This window comes from Salvelinus fontinalis, chromosome 17, assembly GCF_029448725.1.
Source record: "Salvelinus fontinalis isolate EN_2023a chromosome 17, ASM2944872v1, whole genome shotgun sequence".
Classification (NCBI taxonomy): domain Eukaryota; kingdom Metazoa; phylum Chordata; class Actinopteri; order Salmoniformes; family Salmonidae; genus Salvelinus; species Salvelinus fontinalis.
The window spans coordinates 24,769,486-24,789,590 of NC_074681.1; the positions used below are offsets into that span (position 1 = coordinate 24,769,486).

The 20,105-nt window shown below is 42.0% G+C and overlaps 1 protein-coding gene across 2 annotated transcripts in view; it reads right to left on the reverse strand.

Annotated features, from left to right (window-relative positions):
- The window catches only part of LOC129814020 (rho GTPase-activating protein 21-like), a 73,349-nt gene that overhangs the window by 51,348 nt on the left and 1,896 nt on the right, over positions 1 to 20,105 (reverse strand). For both annotated transcript variants that reach the window (XM_055866757.1, XM_055866755.1), the window contains exons 3-4: positions 8,137 to 8,331; positions 6,889 to 6,910 (exon numbers count right to left, since the gene is read on the reverse strand). In XM_055866757.1, coding sequence (XP_055722732.1) covers positions 6,889 to 6,910; positions 8,137 to 8,331 — 217 coding nt within the window. The remainder of the gene's footprint in view (positions 1 to 6,888; positions 6,911 to 8,136; positions 8,332 to 20,105) is intronic.

Below are 20,105 nucleotides of genomic sequence, written 5' to 3' on the forward strand. Positions count from 1 at the left end.
GGCCGCGGCCGCTTTAAATTTACAGTGTTAACAGTGGCCAAGTAGGCTACTGTGGCCATCTGATCATAATAGAGGCCTACCAGAGTGGCATACCATCAAAAACTATGGAGAAAATGCCTCCCATAACATTTTAACATGGAAATAATTTGCGGCCTTTTAAGCATTGAAGTACAGTTAAATAGTTAACACACACTCACAGCGGTCTAAGGCACCTCATCTCAGTGCAAGAGGTGTAACTCCAGTCCCTGGTTCGAATCCAGGCTGTATCACATACGTCCGTGATTGGGAGTCTCATAGGGCGGCACACAATTAATTGGCCCAGCATCGACCGGGTTTGGCCTGGGTAGGCCGTCATTGTAAACAATAATTTGTTCTTAACTGACTTGCCTAGTTAAAAAGGTTATACACACAAACCCAAAAAAGTTATTTTGTTCGCATTTACGTATGTCCCCATTACCAGTAAAACATAATCAAAAACTATTTTCTTTCACTTACTTGCTGAATTATGCCATTTGTTTAGTCGTTTCATTCTCAACCAGGATTTCTATGGAATGCCGTTTGCGTCTTTGCGTGTCAAAAAAGATATGTCAAATAACACTATTTGACGTGCCAAATAAGCTTGTTGACCAATCAGGACCTGAATATGACTGCACGTCACATAATAATTTAACGCATTCATAAGTGTTTTATGTAGTTATTACACATTAGTGTAATCAATCACTTGTATTTCATGTCACAACGAGTCATCGATATGTATGCTATGATGCTGGTAAAGTTCTTGCGCACCTACAGAGCTGGTCATAAAAAAAAGCTAGCTAGCCCATGGATGCAAACAATATTCTTCCCCCAAAACGACAATCTTTTTCAGTAGCTATAGTTGTTAGCTACCTAACCATATAGCTAGGTGTTATCTAAAATGACCCTAATTTACAAGACAGTTCTTATTTGATTAATGGTGGTCGGACTCTGTCAAGGTAACAACAATAAGAATTAGCCACAATAGTGGACTTTGCGGTTAGCCTTCAAAATAAAAGTATGACAGTGATGCAAACATTTACAAATGGTAGAAAGAATTATGCCGTAATTGAATAGATCATGCTCAACGAGGTTGGAATGTTATTCTAAAATCAACAAAAGGCAATTTGTTAATTTGACAAAAACCTGTTGAAATCACACTGAATGTATTAAACTTTAGAATTGCATTGGGGGCATACTTATTTCACTGTACAGCCTTACCTACGGATTGTAGATCAATGACATGGGGTATCAGTCTACTCAGTGACACCCAGAAAACATTAGCATCGTAGCTCTTATTGGGGGACTCTGAAACAACTGAATTGAGCCAGATTTATTGTCAACCTATGTGTATTGAACATTATTCTTGAGGAAAAACAATACTGCGTGGATGTTTTGGAGGATGTTTTGAAAAAATATATTGGGTATTGAGTAGACTGATACCCCATTTCATTGATCCCCAATCCTTAGGTAAAGCTGTACAGTGCAATATGAATGTCAATACACACAATAGGCTGACTGGGGAGATGATTTCACACAGTCACAATCCCGCAATGAGAGCTACAACGCTAATATTTGCGGAAACTCTTCACAGTTGTGTTCTGTGTGTGTCACCGAGTAGACTGATATCCCATTTCGTTGCTTCACATTCCAACCTTATTTAACATTATGTAGTTTAAATATGGCATGATTCCACCAATTGTAACCTTCTGCATCACTTTCAAAGAGGTACTTTTATTTTGAAGGCAAACCGTAAATTCCACTATTGCGCCTAATCCTTATTGTGGCTAGCTTCACATCACATAACCCAGTGCGGTCGAGCCTCACTAGCCAGATGAAGCTAGCTGGCTGCTTATAACGTTAGCTTTGGGCAACAGAGTTAAGTAGCTGGCTAGCTGTTTATTCTCATGAATAATTCAATTTCAATAGGCGCACAACAAATGGCTACCTAGCTAATACTTACAAGGATTCCTAAATCATTGCTAAGAGTAATGAAAATTATTGCAGTTTCTTCTGATCATTGTTTTCAGGCTGATTGTATTGATGCTAGCTAGCTACCCCAGAAGTTGCGGTTGAACAAATAATGCTTTATTACCAATGTGGCATTGTAAACACATCGTTCGTGGCATTCTCAGACTTTTTTGAACAGGTTTGACAGTGCTACTGATAGTAGTGGTGGCGCTTGGCTTGCACGTTAAAATTCAGAACACACAACATTCTATAAGAGAACTGTTATTTGACGTGTCAAATTAAAAGCTTATTTAACACATCAAAGTGTTATTGTCAAATAGTGTTATTTGACGTGCATCTTTTTTTGACACGCAAAGAGCATAACGGCGTTCCATAGTATGAAGTTAATACCGGTAGGGCAATATCTGAAAAATAGCACACTTGGTAGTGTGTACCGGTGCTCGACCAGTCGCGAAAGCCAATATCGCCCATGACAGAGAACAGTTGATTATCAAGGGCAATAATTCCATTATCTTGGCGTTAATGGATTTCGCCTTGGAGTTGTCTAGCTGAAATCGTCTTAGTCTTTCAAATGACTGCTTGACTTGTCCAAAATCCAAAAATCCAATCCAAAATTTATTTTTGATACTGTTGCAAAGCTAACTAAAAAGCAGCATTCCCCAAGAGAGGATGGCTTTCACTTCAGCAGTAATAAATTCATGAACTTCTTTGAGGAAAAGATCATGACCATTAGAACGCAAATTATGGACTCCTCTTTGAATCTGCGTATTCCTCCAGGGCTTAGCTGTCCTGGATCTGCACAGCTCTGCCAGTGCCTGGGATCGGGAGAGACACTTAAGTGTTTTAGTACTATATCTCTTGACACAATGATGAAAATGATCATGGCCTCTAAACCTTCAAGCTGCATACTGGATCCTATTCCTACTAAACTGCTGAAAGAGCTGCTTCCTGTGCTTGGCCCTCCTATGTTGTACATAATAAACAGCTCTCTATCCACCGGATGTGTACCAAACTCACTAAAAGTGGCAGTGATAAAGCCTCTCTTGAAAAAGCCAAACCTTGACCCGGAAAATATAAAAAAACTATCGGCCTATATCGAATCTTCCATTCCTCTCAAAAATTTTAGAAAAAGCTGTTGCGCAGCAACTCACTGCCTTTCTGAAGACAAACAATGTATACGAAATGCTTCAGTCTGGTTTTAGACCCCATCATAGCACTGAGACTGCACTTGTGAAGGTGGTAAATGACCTTTTAATGGCGTCAGACCGAGTATCTGCATCTGTCCTCGTGCTACTAGACCTTAGTGCTGCCTTTGACACCATCGATCACCACATTCTTTTGGAGAGACTGGAAACCCAAATTGGTCTACACGGACCAGTTCTGGCCTGGTTTAGATCTTACCTGTCGGAAAGATATCAGTTTGTCTCTGTGAATGGTTTGTCCTCTGACAAATCAACTGTGCATTTCGGTGTTCCTCAAGGTTCCGTTTTAGGACCACTATTGTTTTCACTATATATTTTACCTCTTGGGGATGTTATTCGAAAACATAATGTTAACTTTCACTGCTATGCGGATGACACACAGCTGTACATTTCAATGAAACATGGTGAAGCCCCAAAATTGCCCTGGCTAGAAGCCTGTGTTTCAGACATAAGGAAGTGGATGGCTGAAAACTTTCTACTTTTAAACTCGGACAAAACAGAGATGCTTGTTCTAGGTCCCAAGAAACAAAGAGATCTTCTGTTAAATCTGACAATTCATCTTGATGGTTGTAAAGTCGTCTCAAATAAAACTGTGAAGGACCTCGGCGTTACTCTTGACCCTGATCTCTCTTTTGACGAACACATCAAGACTGTTTCAAGGACAGCTTTTTTCCATCTACGTAACATTGCAAAAATCTGAAATTTTCTGTCCAAAAATGATGCAGAAAAATTAATCCATGCATTTGTTACTTCTAGGTTAGACTACTGCAATGCTCTACTTTCCGGCTACCCGGATAAAGCACTAAATAAACTTCAGTTAGTGCTAAATACGGCTGCTAGAATCCTGACTAGAACCAAGAAATTTGATCATATTACTCCAGTGCTAGCTTCCCTACACTGGCTTCCTGTTAAGGCAAGGGCTGATTTCAAGGTTTTACTGTTAACCTACAAAGCATTACATGGACTTGATCCTACCTATCTTTCCGAATTGGTCCTGCCGTACATACCAATACGTACGCTACGGTCACAAGACGCAGGCCTCCTAATTGTCCCTAGAATTTCTAAGCAAACAGCGGGAGGCAGGGCTTTCTCCTATAGATCTCCATTTTTATGGAACAGTCTGCCTACCCATGTGAGAGACGCAGACTCGGTCTCAACCTTTAAGTCTTTACTGAAGACTTATCTCTTCAGTAGGTCATATGATTGAGTGTAGTCTGGCCCAGGAGTGTGAAGGTGAACGGAAAGGCTCTGGAGCAACGAACCGCCCTTGCTGTCTCTGCCTGGCCGGTTCCCCTCTCTCCACTGGGATTCTCTGCCTCTAACCCTATTACAGGGGCTGAGTCACTGGCTTACTGGTGCTCTTTCATGCCGTCCCTAGGAGGGGTGCGTCACTTGAGTGGGTTGAGTTACTGACGTGATCTTCCTGTCTGGGTTGGCGCCCCCCCTTGGTTTGTGCTGTGGTGGAGATCTTTGTTGGCTATACTCGGCCTTGTCTCAGGATTATAAGTTGGTGGTTGAAGATATCCCTCTAGTTGTGCGGGGGCTGTGCTTTGGCAAAGTGGGTGGGGTTATATCCTTCCTATTTGGCCCTGTCCGGGGGTATCTTCGGACGGGGCCACAGTGTCTCCTGACCGCTCCTGTCTCAGCCTCCAGTATTTAAGCTGCAGTAGTTTATGTGTCGGGGGGCTAGGGTCAGTTGGTTATACCTGGAGTACTTCTCCTGTCTTATCCAGTGTCCTGTGTGAATTTAAGTATGCTCTCTCTAATTCTCTCGTTCTCTCTTTCTTTCTCTCTCTCTGAGAACCTGAGCCCTAGGACCATACGTCAGGACTACCGGGCATGATGACTCCTTGCTGTCCCCAGTCCGCCTGGCCTTGCTGCTATTCCAGTTTCAACTGTTCTGCCTGCTTTTACGGAACCCCTACCTGTCCCAGACCTGCTGTTTTCAACTCTTAATGATCGGCTATGAAAAGCCAACAGATTTATTCCTGATTATTATTTGACCATGCTTGTCACTTATGAACATTTTGAAAATCTTGGCTCTAATTTTCTCCTTCGCTCTTTCTTTCTCTTGGAGGACCTGAGCCCTAAGACCATAAATCGGGACTACCGGGCGTGGTGACTCCTTGCTGTCCCCAGTCCGCCTGGCCTTGCTGCTATTCCAGTTTCAACTGTTCTGCCTGCGGTTATGGAACCGCCACCTGTCCCAGACCTGTTGTTTTTCAACTCTTAATGATCGGCTATGAAAAGCCAACTGAAAATTATTCATGATTATTATTTGACCATGCTTGTCACTTATGAACATTTTTGAACATCTTGGCATAGTTCTGTTATAATCTCCACCCGGCACAGCCAGAAGAGGACTGGCCACCCCTCATAGCCTGGTTCCTCTCTAGGTTTCTTCCTAGGTTTTGGCCTTTCTAGGGAGTTTTTCCTAGCCACCGTGCTTCTACACCTGCATTACTAGCTGTTTGGGGTTTTAGGCTGGGTTTCTGTACAGCACTTCGAGATATTAGCTGATGTACGAAGGGCTATATAAAATAAACTTGATTGATTGAACTTGTTGACTGCTCGATCCACACAGCAGACATTGTGGGCTAGGTTAGGAATGCTGTGTTGCACGTGTAGCGCAACATTTTACGTGGCATCATTACGTCATGTACCTACATTATATAGGTATGCACGTCAGCTTTGACATCGGTTTTAAACTAGACATTGGGCTGATACCGATGTTGGCATTTTTAGCTAATATCGGCCGATTCCGATATGTTCACCGATATAGCGTGCATCCCTACTTCAGACACATGAAACGGTTCAAAGAACCACTGCTCTAGAAAGTTGAGTGAAGTTCAATCTCGTCCTTCGCTCCGTGGGCTGATATTTCTGCATGGCAGTCCTGGGGGAGCTGAGAGGGTCTACTGCGCGCCCACAGCTTAGAGGGAACATTGGTTATGACCATATCATGACAAGTTATGTCAGCTGTTAAGACATTACATGATTAAGACCGTGTCACAACATGTTACGACACTGGGTGTCAAGTAAAGTGTTACCAAACACACAGACAATCCACAGGGAGATCTAAAACACACTCCTACTACCACAGCAGTGTTTAGAGGAGGAGACACACTGGAACAGCAAACCACAGACCAAACTTATTCCTCAGAGTGTGGACATGATTGGATAAAAACATGCAAAACATTTGAGCATTTGAGATGGCGAGCTTTATTTAACAGAAGTAGTGTGCTATAAAAACAAACACCTGCATGCTCTCACACACACGAAAAACCCTTGGGTAACTGATGTGTGGTGAAATGGGTCAGGGGTTACAACAGTCTATTTTCCTAAAAGTAACAAAACACCAATGCACAAGTGCACACACCTACAAACACACAGGACAAATGCAAAAACCTAAAAACAAGGGCTTTGGGCAACTTTTTGTTGTGCGGTGACGACAAAGTGCAGTTGGATAAAAGGTCAGTTGAGGACAGTAACAGGTGGTGATGCTGGCCAAACCGTTTCAGTCAGGTCTCTACAAAGGTCACCTTAACACAACAGCTACCCTGTTCCATGTGCATAACAAGGAAGTAAAAGAGCTACGTCACCAGATGGAAAAATCCTACAAAGTGGGAGGCAGATTGACGATGCAGTACTGAAGGACAGACAGAGGAGGAAGGAACAGTGTGCGAGTCATTCAGCTTACCTCTGCGGCCATGCTCTTCCTCCTGTAAAAAGACAAGATAAATGTTATTTGCCACCAGCAATGATGATTTCTGAGTTAAGAGGGGTCATAAAGTTGCTTAGAGGGGTCAATTAGTTTTACTCAATGGAAATTCTGGTTGGGGAATTACTCTCTTTTGTTGCAACTTCTTCCACATTAACCATGTTTCCATCCAACCTTTTTATGTGAGTAAAATACATGTTGGTTATAAAATGTCACGACAGGCCTGATGAAAACAGCTAATTTGTCAGTAAACTTGACAAATGTTGACTAAACAAAATATGCTAGACAAGGTGTGATCTTTTGTCTGTAAAATATATTATGCAAGAAATGGCAATGGAAATGCCTTAATGCACAAATATTGATATAATAACCTTCATATCGAAGTAACTTTGGAGTCACGTGATATGGTATGTGGTCCTCCCACTACGACTCGGGAAAGCATGCCGTTTATTAGGCTACAGATGAAATAAGTTATGATGAACTTCACAGGGTGGTGAAAGTGCACGGTGATGAGCTTGATACTCCTTTTCTATAAATATTGAGGGTCTTATTCTGGAGACATGATGATCGATGCCTGGCTGCTTTTTGACAAATCTAAATAATCTCGCTATTTTGTCCATAATAATCTCATGTGGGGTAAGGGGTATTCAACTCTTACCCTAACGAGGTCCGGAGCCTGCTTGTTTTCTACCTGATAGTTAACTGCACACACACCTGGTGTTCGAGGTCTAAATCAGTCCCTGATTAGATGGAAACAATGAAAAAAATGCAGTGGAACTAGCTTCGAGGTCCCGAGTTGAGTTTGAGGGATGAATGACATCCTACCCTCACTGTATCTGCCAGCTGTTGACTAGAGAGCATGTGCCAAGACCAGAGTAAGCACATTCTCAATATAACGCACATTTGAAAATGTGATGGAAACACATTTTTTTTTTTATTAAAAAAAATTCTCGGTACATGGGAATTTAACAGCAAAAGTTTGTGTCATGTGCACTATGTCATCAAGCACAGCCTTTGAGCCGCAACAGGTCAATTTGATAGAAACACTTATGGTGGGAAAATGCACATATTGTTTTTAATGCAGATTTATAAATATGCGCATGAAAATCTGGTTGCCAAGTGGATGGAAACCTAGCTAATGACATCATACAAAATGCTACAGCAAAATTCAATAAAGTAAATGGAAGAGCTTCGGGATATTCATGCAATCCTGAATGCGGTGCTTACCGGGAAGGGGTACGGGTGCACAGCTGACTCGGGTGGGTAGACAATGAAGTGGCGCAGAGTGAAGCCGAAGCCTTGAGAGGTGCGTCGAAGACGGAGTGTCTTGGGCCCTGGCCATGAGAAGGGTTCCTCCTCTCCCTGCAGGTTGAACAGGCCTGCAGGGGAATCCCCCTGCTCACCCCACTCTGGCACTTTATTCTGGTGGGAGAAGGAGAAAGAGAGAGAGGGGGGAGCAAGGAAAGGCAGGTGGGAGACGGGGAGAGAGATGCTATTATTATTATACTGAACACAACTGTATAACAGACTGAAATAAGATCTACTGCAGGTGGTTCAGCGTTAAGCTACTCATATTTCACTGAGAAAGGCAAGGATTGCATGAAAGTAGTACAAAGTTAATGCAGAGACTAAAATCGACACATGCTGTATAAATACATTTATTCCTTTTGGAAAATAAATCACGAGTCTGGCAACGACTCAGTGTCTTGTCTACGTTCTGTATCCTGCTGAATAAATGGTTCATAAACAACAGTAATAATAACAAAGTTAAATTGACATCATGTGTCTAGGCTAGCTAGGTCAACAAAAACATGGGATCTAGAGGAAATTCACAGAAACGCCTCCAGTACTTCGACCAAGTAGTTAGAGCTACCTCATCTGCACTAGCTCATCTAAGTGAGTAATTGTAACAGAGTCATCGTGCCATAGTGCTGGTGTCACATTTCCAGTGTTACTGTAGAGTAGGGCAGAGCCTGGGGCCTCAAACACCCACTGCTGTGTTTAGTGGGTATTTATAGTCTCACACCTTTGTGGTGCAGCTCCCATCCTCTCCCTCCCCACCCCCCTACTCCCCAAGCTCAAATTTCCAGTCAAAGAACAACTTTCAGGAAATTCACTGTTCAAACAGTCAATCCCTGCCTGCTTTGCTTGCTCTCCTACTCAACCTCAAACCTCCCCCTCTCCCTGGCCTCATGCAGCACCAGGGTTGCAAAATTATGGGGACTTTTAATAAATTCCCTGGGTTTTCCCGAAATCCCAGTTGAAGGATTCCCGGAATCAGAAGGTAAGCAGGAAATCCAGAAAACTCCAACCAGGATTTTTGGGAAACAAGGGAATGCATTGAAATTTCCCTGAATTTTGCAACCCTATCCAACACAGCACTCACCAAAAACTCCACCACAGCCCCCACCCCCTTAACATCCCTCCTCCTGGCACTACGCTTCACCCACAATAAGAAGAATGTGATGAGCTTGCATTCACACTAACCCTGCTGCTGCCGGGGGAAATGTGATAAGTAGTAGATGTCAGAAAATGGATTCAGCTACATGCTAACCGAAGCCAACCCGGGCCAACCAATTCAACGGCTAAATTGAGATATTTCAGAAAACTGCCTCCGCTCTGACATGACAACATCCTATCCACAGCCAAAAAACCACACGTAATTTTGATTAGGACATTCATTTCATGGTTGTTTTGTGGATCAAAGCAATTACATTTGATGGATTCAAACACATTGCAGAAGCAAAGCGGGAGCCAGTTTACTTTTCACAAACATTCAAACCTTCTGATTTCTAACACACTCAGTCAGCAAAACATTATACAGGAAGAATGTTCAATACATTTAACAACTTTTAGTTTAACAGCTTATACGTTATGCAAATCAACAGCCTCAAGGGTTCTACCATGTTGAGACTGGTATTTTGCTACATCTTTGTTCATAAAATCAGTTGAATGTTTTAGATCTACTGGGGCTAAACAAGTAGGCTACGTCAATGGAGCAACAGAACCCTTTGGCATCTTTTTGAGCTTTGTGGTCAACAAAACACATGCTGAACAGAGGTACAAAAGACATCAGGGGCTCAACCTTATCATGGGAGAACGAGCCAATGGCAGAATGGCTGCTGTGAAACCGAGCTGCAGGTACAGCTGTGTGACACCCGAGTAGGTTTTGGTTGGTTGGGAAGTAACTGGCCAAACAGGTTTCTGACTGCGTGTCTTCCCCAGCTGTAACTGTTGTTCCCTGGCTCTAGCACTACTTCCCCGTTTGTGTGTAGGTGTTTGTCCTACATTCATTCCACTCAAATCCATGGAAGTTTTGAGAATAATTAGGCTATGTAGTATGCGAGTCCTTCTGTAAGTTAGGCCTAACAATGCTGATCCGCCCCTACCTGTAAAAATATGTATGCTATTCAGTAAAAGCCATCTTTGAATCAGACAGCTCTTTTTTTATTACAATTGAAGAGTTTATGAATGACAATAGTACGTAAAGACTTCCATCTATATTATTTTTTACTTTTACTGTTGAAAAGCGATATCCGGAGTATAAACACAGTAAAATACACACACTAAAACTATACAGTTTGAGTAGAATTGTGTTTGAGACAACAGCAAACTTCAAGGAATGGGGTATTATAGGAGTTGCTCTATTGTAGTGTTGCATGGTATACTGAAAATCAGTAGTGGAAAAAGTACTCAATTGTCATACTTGAGTTAAGGCAAAGATACCTTAATAGAAAATGACTCAAGTACAAGTCAACCAGTAAAATTCTACTTGAGTAAAAGTCTAAAAGTATTTGGAATTGCTAAAATGTACTTAAGGACCAAAAGTAAAAAAGTATAAAACATTTCAAAGTCCTTATATTAATCAAACGGCACAAAAGTTTTTTTTATTGACGGATAGCCAGAGGCATACTCCAACACTGAGTCATAATTTACAAACAAAGCATTTGTGTTTAGTGAGTCCGCCAGATCAGAGGCAGTAGGGCAGACCAGGGATGTCTCTTGATAAGTGTGTGAATTGGACCATTTTCCTGTCAACATGTAACGAGTACTTTTGGGTGTCAGGGAAAATGTATGGAGTAAAAAGTACATTATTTTCTTTAGGAACGTAGTGTAGTAAAAGTTAAAAACATAAATAGTAAAGTACAGATACCCCCAAAAACAACTTTTTAGTACTGTGAAGTATTTACACTACTGCCGAAAATACTAGAACATGAAAAACAGTTTGGTACTAGAATTTGTTACTTTCGGTACTTCTGTCAAATGTGTCTCACGGCTCAACTGTATCAGCACAGCGAATGCCCCCCTTATAGCACAAAAGCACTTAGCCTGCACTGGAAGTCTGGGCTAAATCATGTTGTTAGCTCCCCATTCATGATGCACAGAAGTTTAAAACACTTGAAGAATGCCACACGGCATGTAGAAATGTTTAAACTTATTACTGTTCGCAAAACAATTCCCATACAGGCTAGAACACTTTACGATGCAAGATGATACCGGTAGCTTCCAGCTTTGTAGGCTAATTTTTCTTGCTAGCTTACAGCTGAAGCTATCATCAAATCACTACCCGAGTACTTTGTGCTAATGCGAAATATGCGGTTTTCAAAGCAGGTTGCCACCAAAATGGTATTAGTTCACTTAAAAAAATAATAATTGGTCTCTCACATCTCTACCAAAGATGATCTATTGCCTCAGGGAACTGACTCTGGGCCGCAACCATCTTGCCTCGTGAATGACGTCATTACTGGTTAAAGAGAGAGCACGCACGTAAATAAAAAAATAAGCTACTTCTATGCAAATGTTGTTGATCAGTACAATAAAAGAAGTCCCAAAATGGAAGGGAAACAGATTGTTATCTGTATTCCCATTAAAATCAGCCGCTTAAGTGAATTTGTCTCAATACTTTTGGTCCCCTAAAATGGGGAGACTATGTACAAAAAGTGCTGTCATGTCTAAACGATTCTCCTGATATGGATGAAAATACCCTCAAATTAAAGCTGACAGTCAGCACTTCATCCCCAGCCATCGATTTCAAATCCAAACTTTTGGCATTTAGAGCCAAAAGAAGAAAAACAATAGTTCACTGTCCCAACAATTACAGATGGCACTGTATGTTATTCTTTTATGTAACACCAGATAAGCACAATAGGTAGCCAGTATTATGGAGGGCCCTGTATGTTGTGCTGTTATGTAACATCAGATAAGCATCATAGGTAGCCAGTAATTATGGAGGGCCCTGTAAAAATCAGGTGATAAATGAGGTGAAAGTCACTGGAGAAGGACTTTAAGTGCAGGCCTCAAATGCCTCCCGATCCCTCGGGCATGCCAACCCTAGTTCACCGGCTCTAATTTAGCCATGGATCTCATTCCAGACATCTCCAGTCCTCAGTTGTGGAGAGAGGATGGCTGGGGGTTGTTGGCTGTCCGCTATTCAGTCCTGAGAAACAGATGCATGCCTAGCAGGGCTGTCATTGCCCCTCACATAGTTAACGCTGTGGTGACCGAACCCAGCCAATAAATGACATGCAAACATTCCCTGATTGTCCGACCGGCTCTCGCCTTCCTCCCTCTCAGCTGAGTCAATGTGCCAGTTGCATGCTGAAAGCAGCAGGACTAGACAACCAAACAGAGGCACTGCCTCTCCAGTTAAACACAGATTATGACTGGGGAAAGTTTGATGGTTCCAATGGAAACCTAAATGGGGAGGATGAATAAAAGGTGACGCATCTATTGCCTCTGGTTATTGAGACAAAATGAGAACATGGGTTACTACCAGTTCAGTGCAAACACTAACTTCATGCATCACACATCAACTAAAAAATACAAGCAAATTACAGAGAAACACACAAATAACCACACATGCCTTTCAGTGTATGAATCACTACCAGAATAGCAGAGTCTAGTGTTTGCATTGGGTGTGGCAGTGGGAACAGGGAGTGTGTGAAGCACTGACTGAACTTAATAAAGATCTGGTTCATTTCATATCAAATCAAATTGTATTTGTCACATATACATGGTTAGCAGATGTTAATGCGAGTGTAGCGAAATGCTTGTGCTTCCAGTTCCGACAATGCAGTAATAACCAACGAGTAATCTAACCTAACAATTCCACAACTACTACCTTAGACACACACAAGTGTAAAGGGATAAAGAATATGTACATAAAGATATATGAATGAGTGATGGTACAGAACGGCATAGGCAAGATGCAGTAGATGGTATCGAGTACAGTATATACATATGAGATGAGTAATGTATGTAAATATAAAAGTGGCATAGTTTAAAGTGGCTAGTGATACAGGTATTACATAAAGATGACAAGATGCAGTAGATGATAGAGTACAGTATATACATATGAGATGAGTAATGTAAGGTATGTAAACATTATATTAAGTGGCATTGTTTAAAGTGGCTAGTGATACATTTTTTATCAATTTCTATAAATTTCCATCATTAAAGTGAACTGGAGTTGAGTCAGTATGTTGGCAGCAGCCACTCAATGTTAGTGGTGGCTGTTTAACAGTCTGATGGCCTTGAGATAGAAGCTGTTTTTCAGTCTCTCGGTCCCTGCTTTGATGCACCTGTACTGACCTCGCCTTCTGGATGATAGCGGGGTGAACAGGCAGTGGCTCGGTTGGTTGTTGTCCTTGATGATCGTTTTGGCCTTCCTGTGACATTGGTTGGTGTAGGTGTCCTGGAGGGCAGGTAGTTTGCCTCTAGTGATGCGTTGTGCAGACCTCACTACCCTCTGGAGAGCCTTACGGTTGTGGGCGGAGCAGTTGCCGTACCAGGTGGTGATACAGCCCGACAGGATGCTTTCGATTGTGCATCTGTAAAAGTTTGTGAGTGCTTTTGGTGACAAGCAGAATTTCTTCAGCCTCCTGAGGTTGAAGAGGCGCTGCTGCGCCTTCTTCACAACGCTGTCTGTGTGTGTGGACCAATTCAGTTTGTCCGTGATGTGTACGCCGAGGAACTTAAAACTTACTACCCTCTCCACTACTGTCCCATCGATGTGGATAGGGGGGTGCTCCCTCTGCTGTTTCCTGAAGTCCACAATCATCTCCTTTGTTTTGTTGACGTTGAGTGTGAGGTTATTTTCCTTACACCACATTCCGAGGGCCCTCACCTCCTCCCTGTAGGCCGTCTCGTCGTTGTTGGTAATCAAGCCTACCACTGTAGTGTCGTCCGCAAATTTGACGATTGAGTTTGGAGGCGTGCATGGCCACGCAGTCGTGGGTGAACAGGGAGTACAGGAGAGGGCTCAGAATGCACCCTTGTGGGGCCCCAGTGTTGAGGATCAGTGGGGTGGAGATGTTGTTACCTACCCTCACCACCTGGGGGCGGCCCGTCAGAAAGTCCAGTACCCAGTTGCACAGGGCGGGGTCGAGACCCAGGGTCTCGCCGGCTGCGACAGAGCCTGGGCGCGAACCCAGAGTCTCTGGTGGCACAGCTAGTGCTGTGATGCAGTGCCCTAGACCACTGCGCCACCCGGGAGGCCTATGATATTTTATTTTTAAGTCGGGGACAGCCCTAATGTGGTTTAAAACATTATCTGGCATCATTATCCAACAATGCCCCTGGCATACTTGTACTGGTATATTAGGTAACATGCTTTAGAGACGGAGTGGTTATGGTCATTTGTAAGGTTGAGGCTGTGGCCCATCCCTCCAAGCCACAAAAAGTACAACACACACACACTTCGGTACTAAGCTAAGCCTGGACAACAACTGTTCTCCATGCATTTTCAAACAGCTAGTATTTTCTTCAAACAAAGAAGGGATGAAGGCAATTATCTCTTGTTAGTCTTTCACAAGTACGCGAAAACACTGACGCATGGCCCCTATGTTTAGAGACTCCGATGACATCACACCATGACACACTGCACAGACCACAAGACATCAGGCCTAAATACATCAGACCTCAGTGTGAAAAAGGAAATCTCTCTGTGGGCTGCCAAATTCTACACCACATCCAGTCTAAACCAAGCACATCACTGTGAAAAGCCTGAGATGATGCTGCAGAGGGCCTCTGGTGTGACTTTGCCTGGGATGTTTCAGTCTAGTAATGCTGGCGCTAACTAGCGTGAGTATCATTAGTTACCCACATACCTTGTACATGTTATGTAGCCTAATATGTAATACAATTTTACAGTACCTGTAATCTTGGTGCAGAAGGGAGTTGCCCCATCCTGTGATTTCTGGCCTTTTAAGATGATTAGGACCTACCACATCACGTACCGAAAGATCGTTTGAAAGGAACATGAGATATTTGACAGCCTAGAGGATGGAACATTTCTGGGACAATTGGGGTTGAGCTTGGCATGACTTCTCAGCCAAGCACCTCTTGCCTTAACTATGAGTGAGTGGTTGTTCCTGGCATGGGAACCGCAGCCCCTTCAGATCTTCTGTGAGCCACAGTCATGCTTCCACTTCCTGGCTGAAGGTCGTGGTATATAATGTTTTATGCCCTATTGCTTTAAAATTCCCTAAACTTCAGGGAAAGGGGAATGGGAAAAATTAACAAATCAAAATGGTATTTGTTCACCCTGCAGGTCTGCTCCTGAAAAACATCTCTCCACACAGGTGTCACATCTCCTCTTAATGAGAGCTGGGCGTGCCCACTGCACAGTGCTCTCCACTATCATAGTGCTGAAATAGATTGTCTATTTGTGCCAGCCAACCTTTGATCAATGTCAAGACAATTGTTTTCCACCATGCAGAAGTATTAAGCCTTCAAAAAAACATACACAACCAGCAGTAGAGTAAACATGCACACCCAAACGCCTCACCCCTGAGACATTACACTGGCCATCTGGCTTTGTAATGTGATGGGAGTATAATAGAAACATATTAGGTTTTACAGCCGCCATCAACGAACTCATTCAGTTCATTGAAATAGTAGTCTGACTGACTTGCTGATTAGGAGTGCCATCTAAAATGCGGTGTTATTTATGCAAGAGAGACTTTACACAGTGTTAAAGTTGACACATATCTCAGTGTCCGGCCTTGAAGTGGAATGGAGAAGAAAAAAGGACAATAGCCTAAGCTAAACCCATCTCTATATTTACCAGAGACTGAACGTAACAGACAACCCAAAGGCTACAGGAAGTAAGAGCCACCCTCTATCCAATTGAAGATCAATTTTCCCTTCCGTTATCCATCAGAGAGCCATATGATGCTCTGTAAATGGCTGCTAAACTAGTTAAGCCATGGGCTTTAATGAGGTACAGATCACAGGAGAGGAGGATATGCCTAGTAGAGCCTTTAATGGTCAGGGCTCCTCAGAGAAAAACATCCCATTCACTAATGACACTCTACTTCCCATGGAGAATAGCTAGACTGGATGCATCACTATACTATGTCTCTTTTGTTCTAGCTACACAACGGTTTACTCTCAAATATCTGTAAGGGGCAACTTGATAAAAATAGGTTTCTATATAATCGATTAAGCAGACCTCACAGGCACAAACATGACTTGAGTGTTTTCCTCTGGGTCTCATCTGTGATATTTTAAAAGACTCGGGTCACAAAAAAATGAATTACCACATTACTTATTACTAGTGATACATTTAATGTTTTAGAAACATTAAAAAGAACGCTCATCAGTTTTTTTGTGTATTGTTGTTGAAAGTTTAGCCGGAGAAAAATATTTGACTGGTGGATCAAAAAGTTAATAGTATGCCCTGGAAGAAGTGCTTGAAGAGCAGAACCTGCTTTGACTGACTGGGGAACCGGCTTGTTTCCCCCCCACTTGCTTCTTTTTGACAATGTCAAGCAAAGTCACATTTTTCTAGGCCTATAAGAAAAAAGGCTACGTATGATAGGCTTATCCCTACCAGTGCTGCCAATCATGAAAAATATGTTTCCTTCAATTGAAAGTCAGGGATGTGTCATCAAGCTACAGTAAGACACGAGCGTCCTCTTGGAGATAAAGTGAGCCTGACCTGAGGTTAAAGGACTGTACCTCCACAGAGAAAAAAATAAAAACAGTTCCTTCAGAAAATATTCATACCCCCCCCAACTTATTCCACATTTTGTTGTGTTACAGCCTGAATTCATAATGGATTCAATTAAATCTACACAACACCCCATAATGAGAAAGTGAAAACATATTTTCAAATTCTTAGAAAAAGTATTAAATGAAATACAGAAATCTCATTTACATAAGTATTCACACCCCTGAGTCGATACATGTTAGAATCACCTTTGGCTGCGATTACCTTTCTGGGTAAGTCTCTAAAGAGCTTTGCACACCTGGATTGGATCTTTAAACTCTCAAGTTGATCAGTCTTGCCATAGATTTTCAAGCCAATTTAAGTCAAAACTGTAACTAGACCACTCAGGAACATTCAATGTCATATTGGTAAGCATCTCTAGTGCATATTTGGCCTTGTATTTTAGGTTATTGTCCTGCTGAAAAGTAAATGTCTCCCAGTGTCTGTTAGAAAGAAGACTGAACCAAGTGTTCCTCTAGGATTTTGCCTGTGCTTAGCTCTATTCCATTTCTTTGTGTACTAAAAGAAACTCCCTAGTCCTTGCCAATGACAAGCATACCCATAACATGATGCACCCCTCCACCATGCTTGAAAATATGAAGAGTGGTCCTCAGTGATGTGTTGTATTTGCCCCAAACATAAAGCTTTGTATTCAGTACATAAATGTAATTTCTTTGCCGCCATTTGGCAGTTTTACTTCGTGCGTTATTGCAAAAAGAATGCAAGTTTTGGAATACTATTTATTCTGTACAGGCATATTTCATTTATGTTGTTGATCCATCCGCTGTTATCCCCTATTACAGCCATTAACCTCTAATTATTTTAAAGTCACCATTGGCCTTATGGTCAAATCCCTGAGCGGCTTCCTTCCTCTCCAGCAACTGATTTAGGAAGGACGTCTGTATCTTTGTAGTGACTGGGTGTATTGAGACACCATCCAAAGTGTCATTAATAACTTTACCATGCTTAAAAGGGATAGTCAATGTCTTCTTTATTATTTTACCCATCTACCAAAAGGTGTCCTCCTTTGTGAGGCATTGGAAAACCTCCCTGGTCTTTGTGGTTGAAATGCACTGCTCAACTGAGGGACCTTACAGATAATTGTTTGTGTGGGGTACAGAGATGAGGTAGTAATTCTAAAATCCTGTTAAACACTATTATTGCACACAGAGTCCATGCAACTTATTAGGTGACTTGTTAAGCAAATGTTTAGTCCTGAACATATTTAGGCTTGACATAACAAAGGAGTGGAATACTTATTGACTTGAGACATTTCAGCAATTAATTTAAATAATTTATGAATTAGTAAACATTTTTGAAAACAAGTTCACTTTGACATTATGAGGTATTATATGTAGGACAGTGACAATCTCAATTGAATCCATTTTAAATTTAGGCTGTAACACAACAAACGTGGAAAAGGTCAAAAAGGTAAGAATAATTTCTGAAGGCGCTGTAACACACACACTCAGGAGTTTGTTCTTAAATCAATTAATTAGTAACCTAGTGTGGGACAGTCTGATTACAGGGATAAAAATCTTTAAAAAGGGGATGCCCAATGATAACATTTCTAAAACAGTTTGCGTAATATTGAAAGCCGAAGGTTTTAGCTGTGGATTTTCTACCTAAACTGAAATTATTAAGGCATTCATGTGTAATTATAATGTGGGAATAGTTTATGTATGATTAACTAACCTATAGCTTTTCACTGTTCTATTGGTTTTACCCATTTTAACCCCACTCTTCCTCAGATTCTACCCAACAGAGAGAGGAAAAGGCTGAAATGGAGGGCTGAATATTAGATTAAAGGGGAAGGGGCCATGCCAATGATGTGTCCCGAATTCTGCAGATCCTATAAATAGGTGACCTTCCACTCGAAAGGAGTGTGGGCTCAAGACTTTTAGACAAAGGTCTTCATTCAGATGACAGACAACCTACAGTGTAAAAGGAGACCTCAAACTAAATGGAAAACAGTCAGAAACTATTGCGGATGAAACTTGAGGTGTCTGAGCCTACTTCAGAAGTAACAGCCCATGAAACAACACGTTGACCTTTCCAGTTACTACAATTAAGGCAGGCACAATTACCGTATAACCGATGGTTATGATGCAGACTATCATGGCAATAAAATAACTGTCATACCCGTAAAAAAAATAATATATAGATATATATCTATCGTTTGGAACGAACAGCTAACTGAAGACAGTACGGCTGTGCATTCGTTGAGTGAGTTTCTGTGATAACATGGACTCTTAACAATGTGATGAAACGTTGTTGCTCCTTGCTGAAACAAGCAAGGTGTTGTAGCAAACGAGCACACATAGAAAGGTGAAAGCAAGGTGCAGCAGCAGCACACAGAAATATAATTATTTCATTATATTTCTATGGCAGCACATGCAGTCAGGAGGGGAGGAGAAAATGTGGGCAAACATTTTTATAAACAACTTTGGCTCGCCAATTACCGCCATCCAAAATTCCATGACCGTCACACCCCTATCTACAGTAAGGAACAGAGGATGGATGGGCAGGTTCACTTTTAGCTTGAACTATCTTTGTGTTTTGATGATCATTTGTTCTGAGTGAAAGGTCTCAGAAAAACAGCCTTGGCATCACCAGCAATGAGTGCTCTCTACATTTATTACCAAGCACCAATGGAGTGCCTTCTCACTTCCCAGGGCCAAACAACGCAGAGGGGGGCAATAACAACAACTAGAAGCAGCTGTGCTGAAGTGTCAAACCTTTCAGGAAAGTCTCCCACACCAAACAGGAAGGAGTGAGTGTAAAGGTTGTTGCCTAATCACACACAACAATACAGGTATGCTATAATACTGCTCTCCTGCTAGTGAATGGGGCCAATTCAAGTCAAAATATAATGAAAATCTGAAGAAAGAGTTGTGAATGGGAGAGAATAAGAACCAGAGGGAGACTAGATGACAGCGAGAGTTGGACATGATGTAGAGAATTGGAGAATATAGGATTGTAGAGAACTGGGGGGGGGGGGGGGGGATTGGCGAAAGGAAAAACATTGAAGAGGAACAGACTAGAGAGATAATAAAAGAGCGGATGCGACATGAACAACTGGAGATTAATGTTAAAATATGAGACCCACTGTATGGGCGGATGAGGTAAGCATATTCTCAGACAGTTTAGAAAAGCCTTCGCAACAATGTGTCCAACGTGGACAGAAAATCTGCCAGAAACA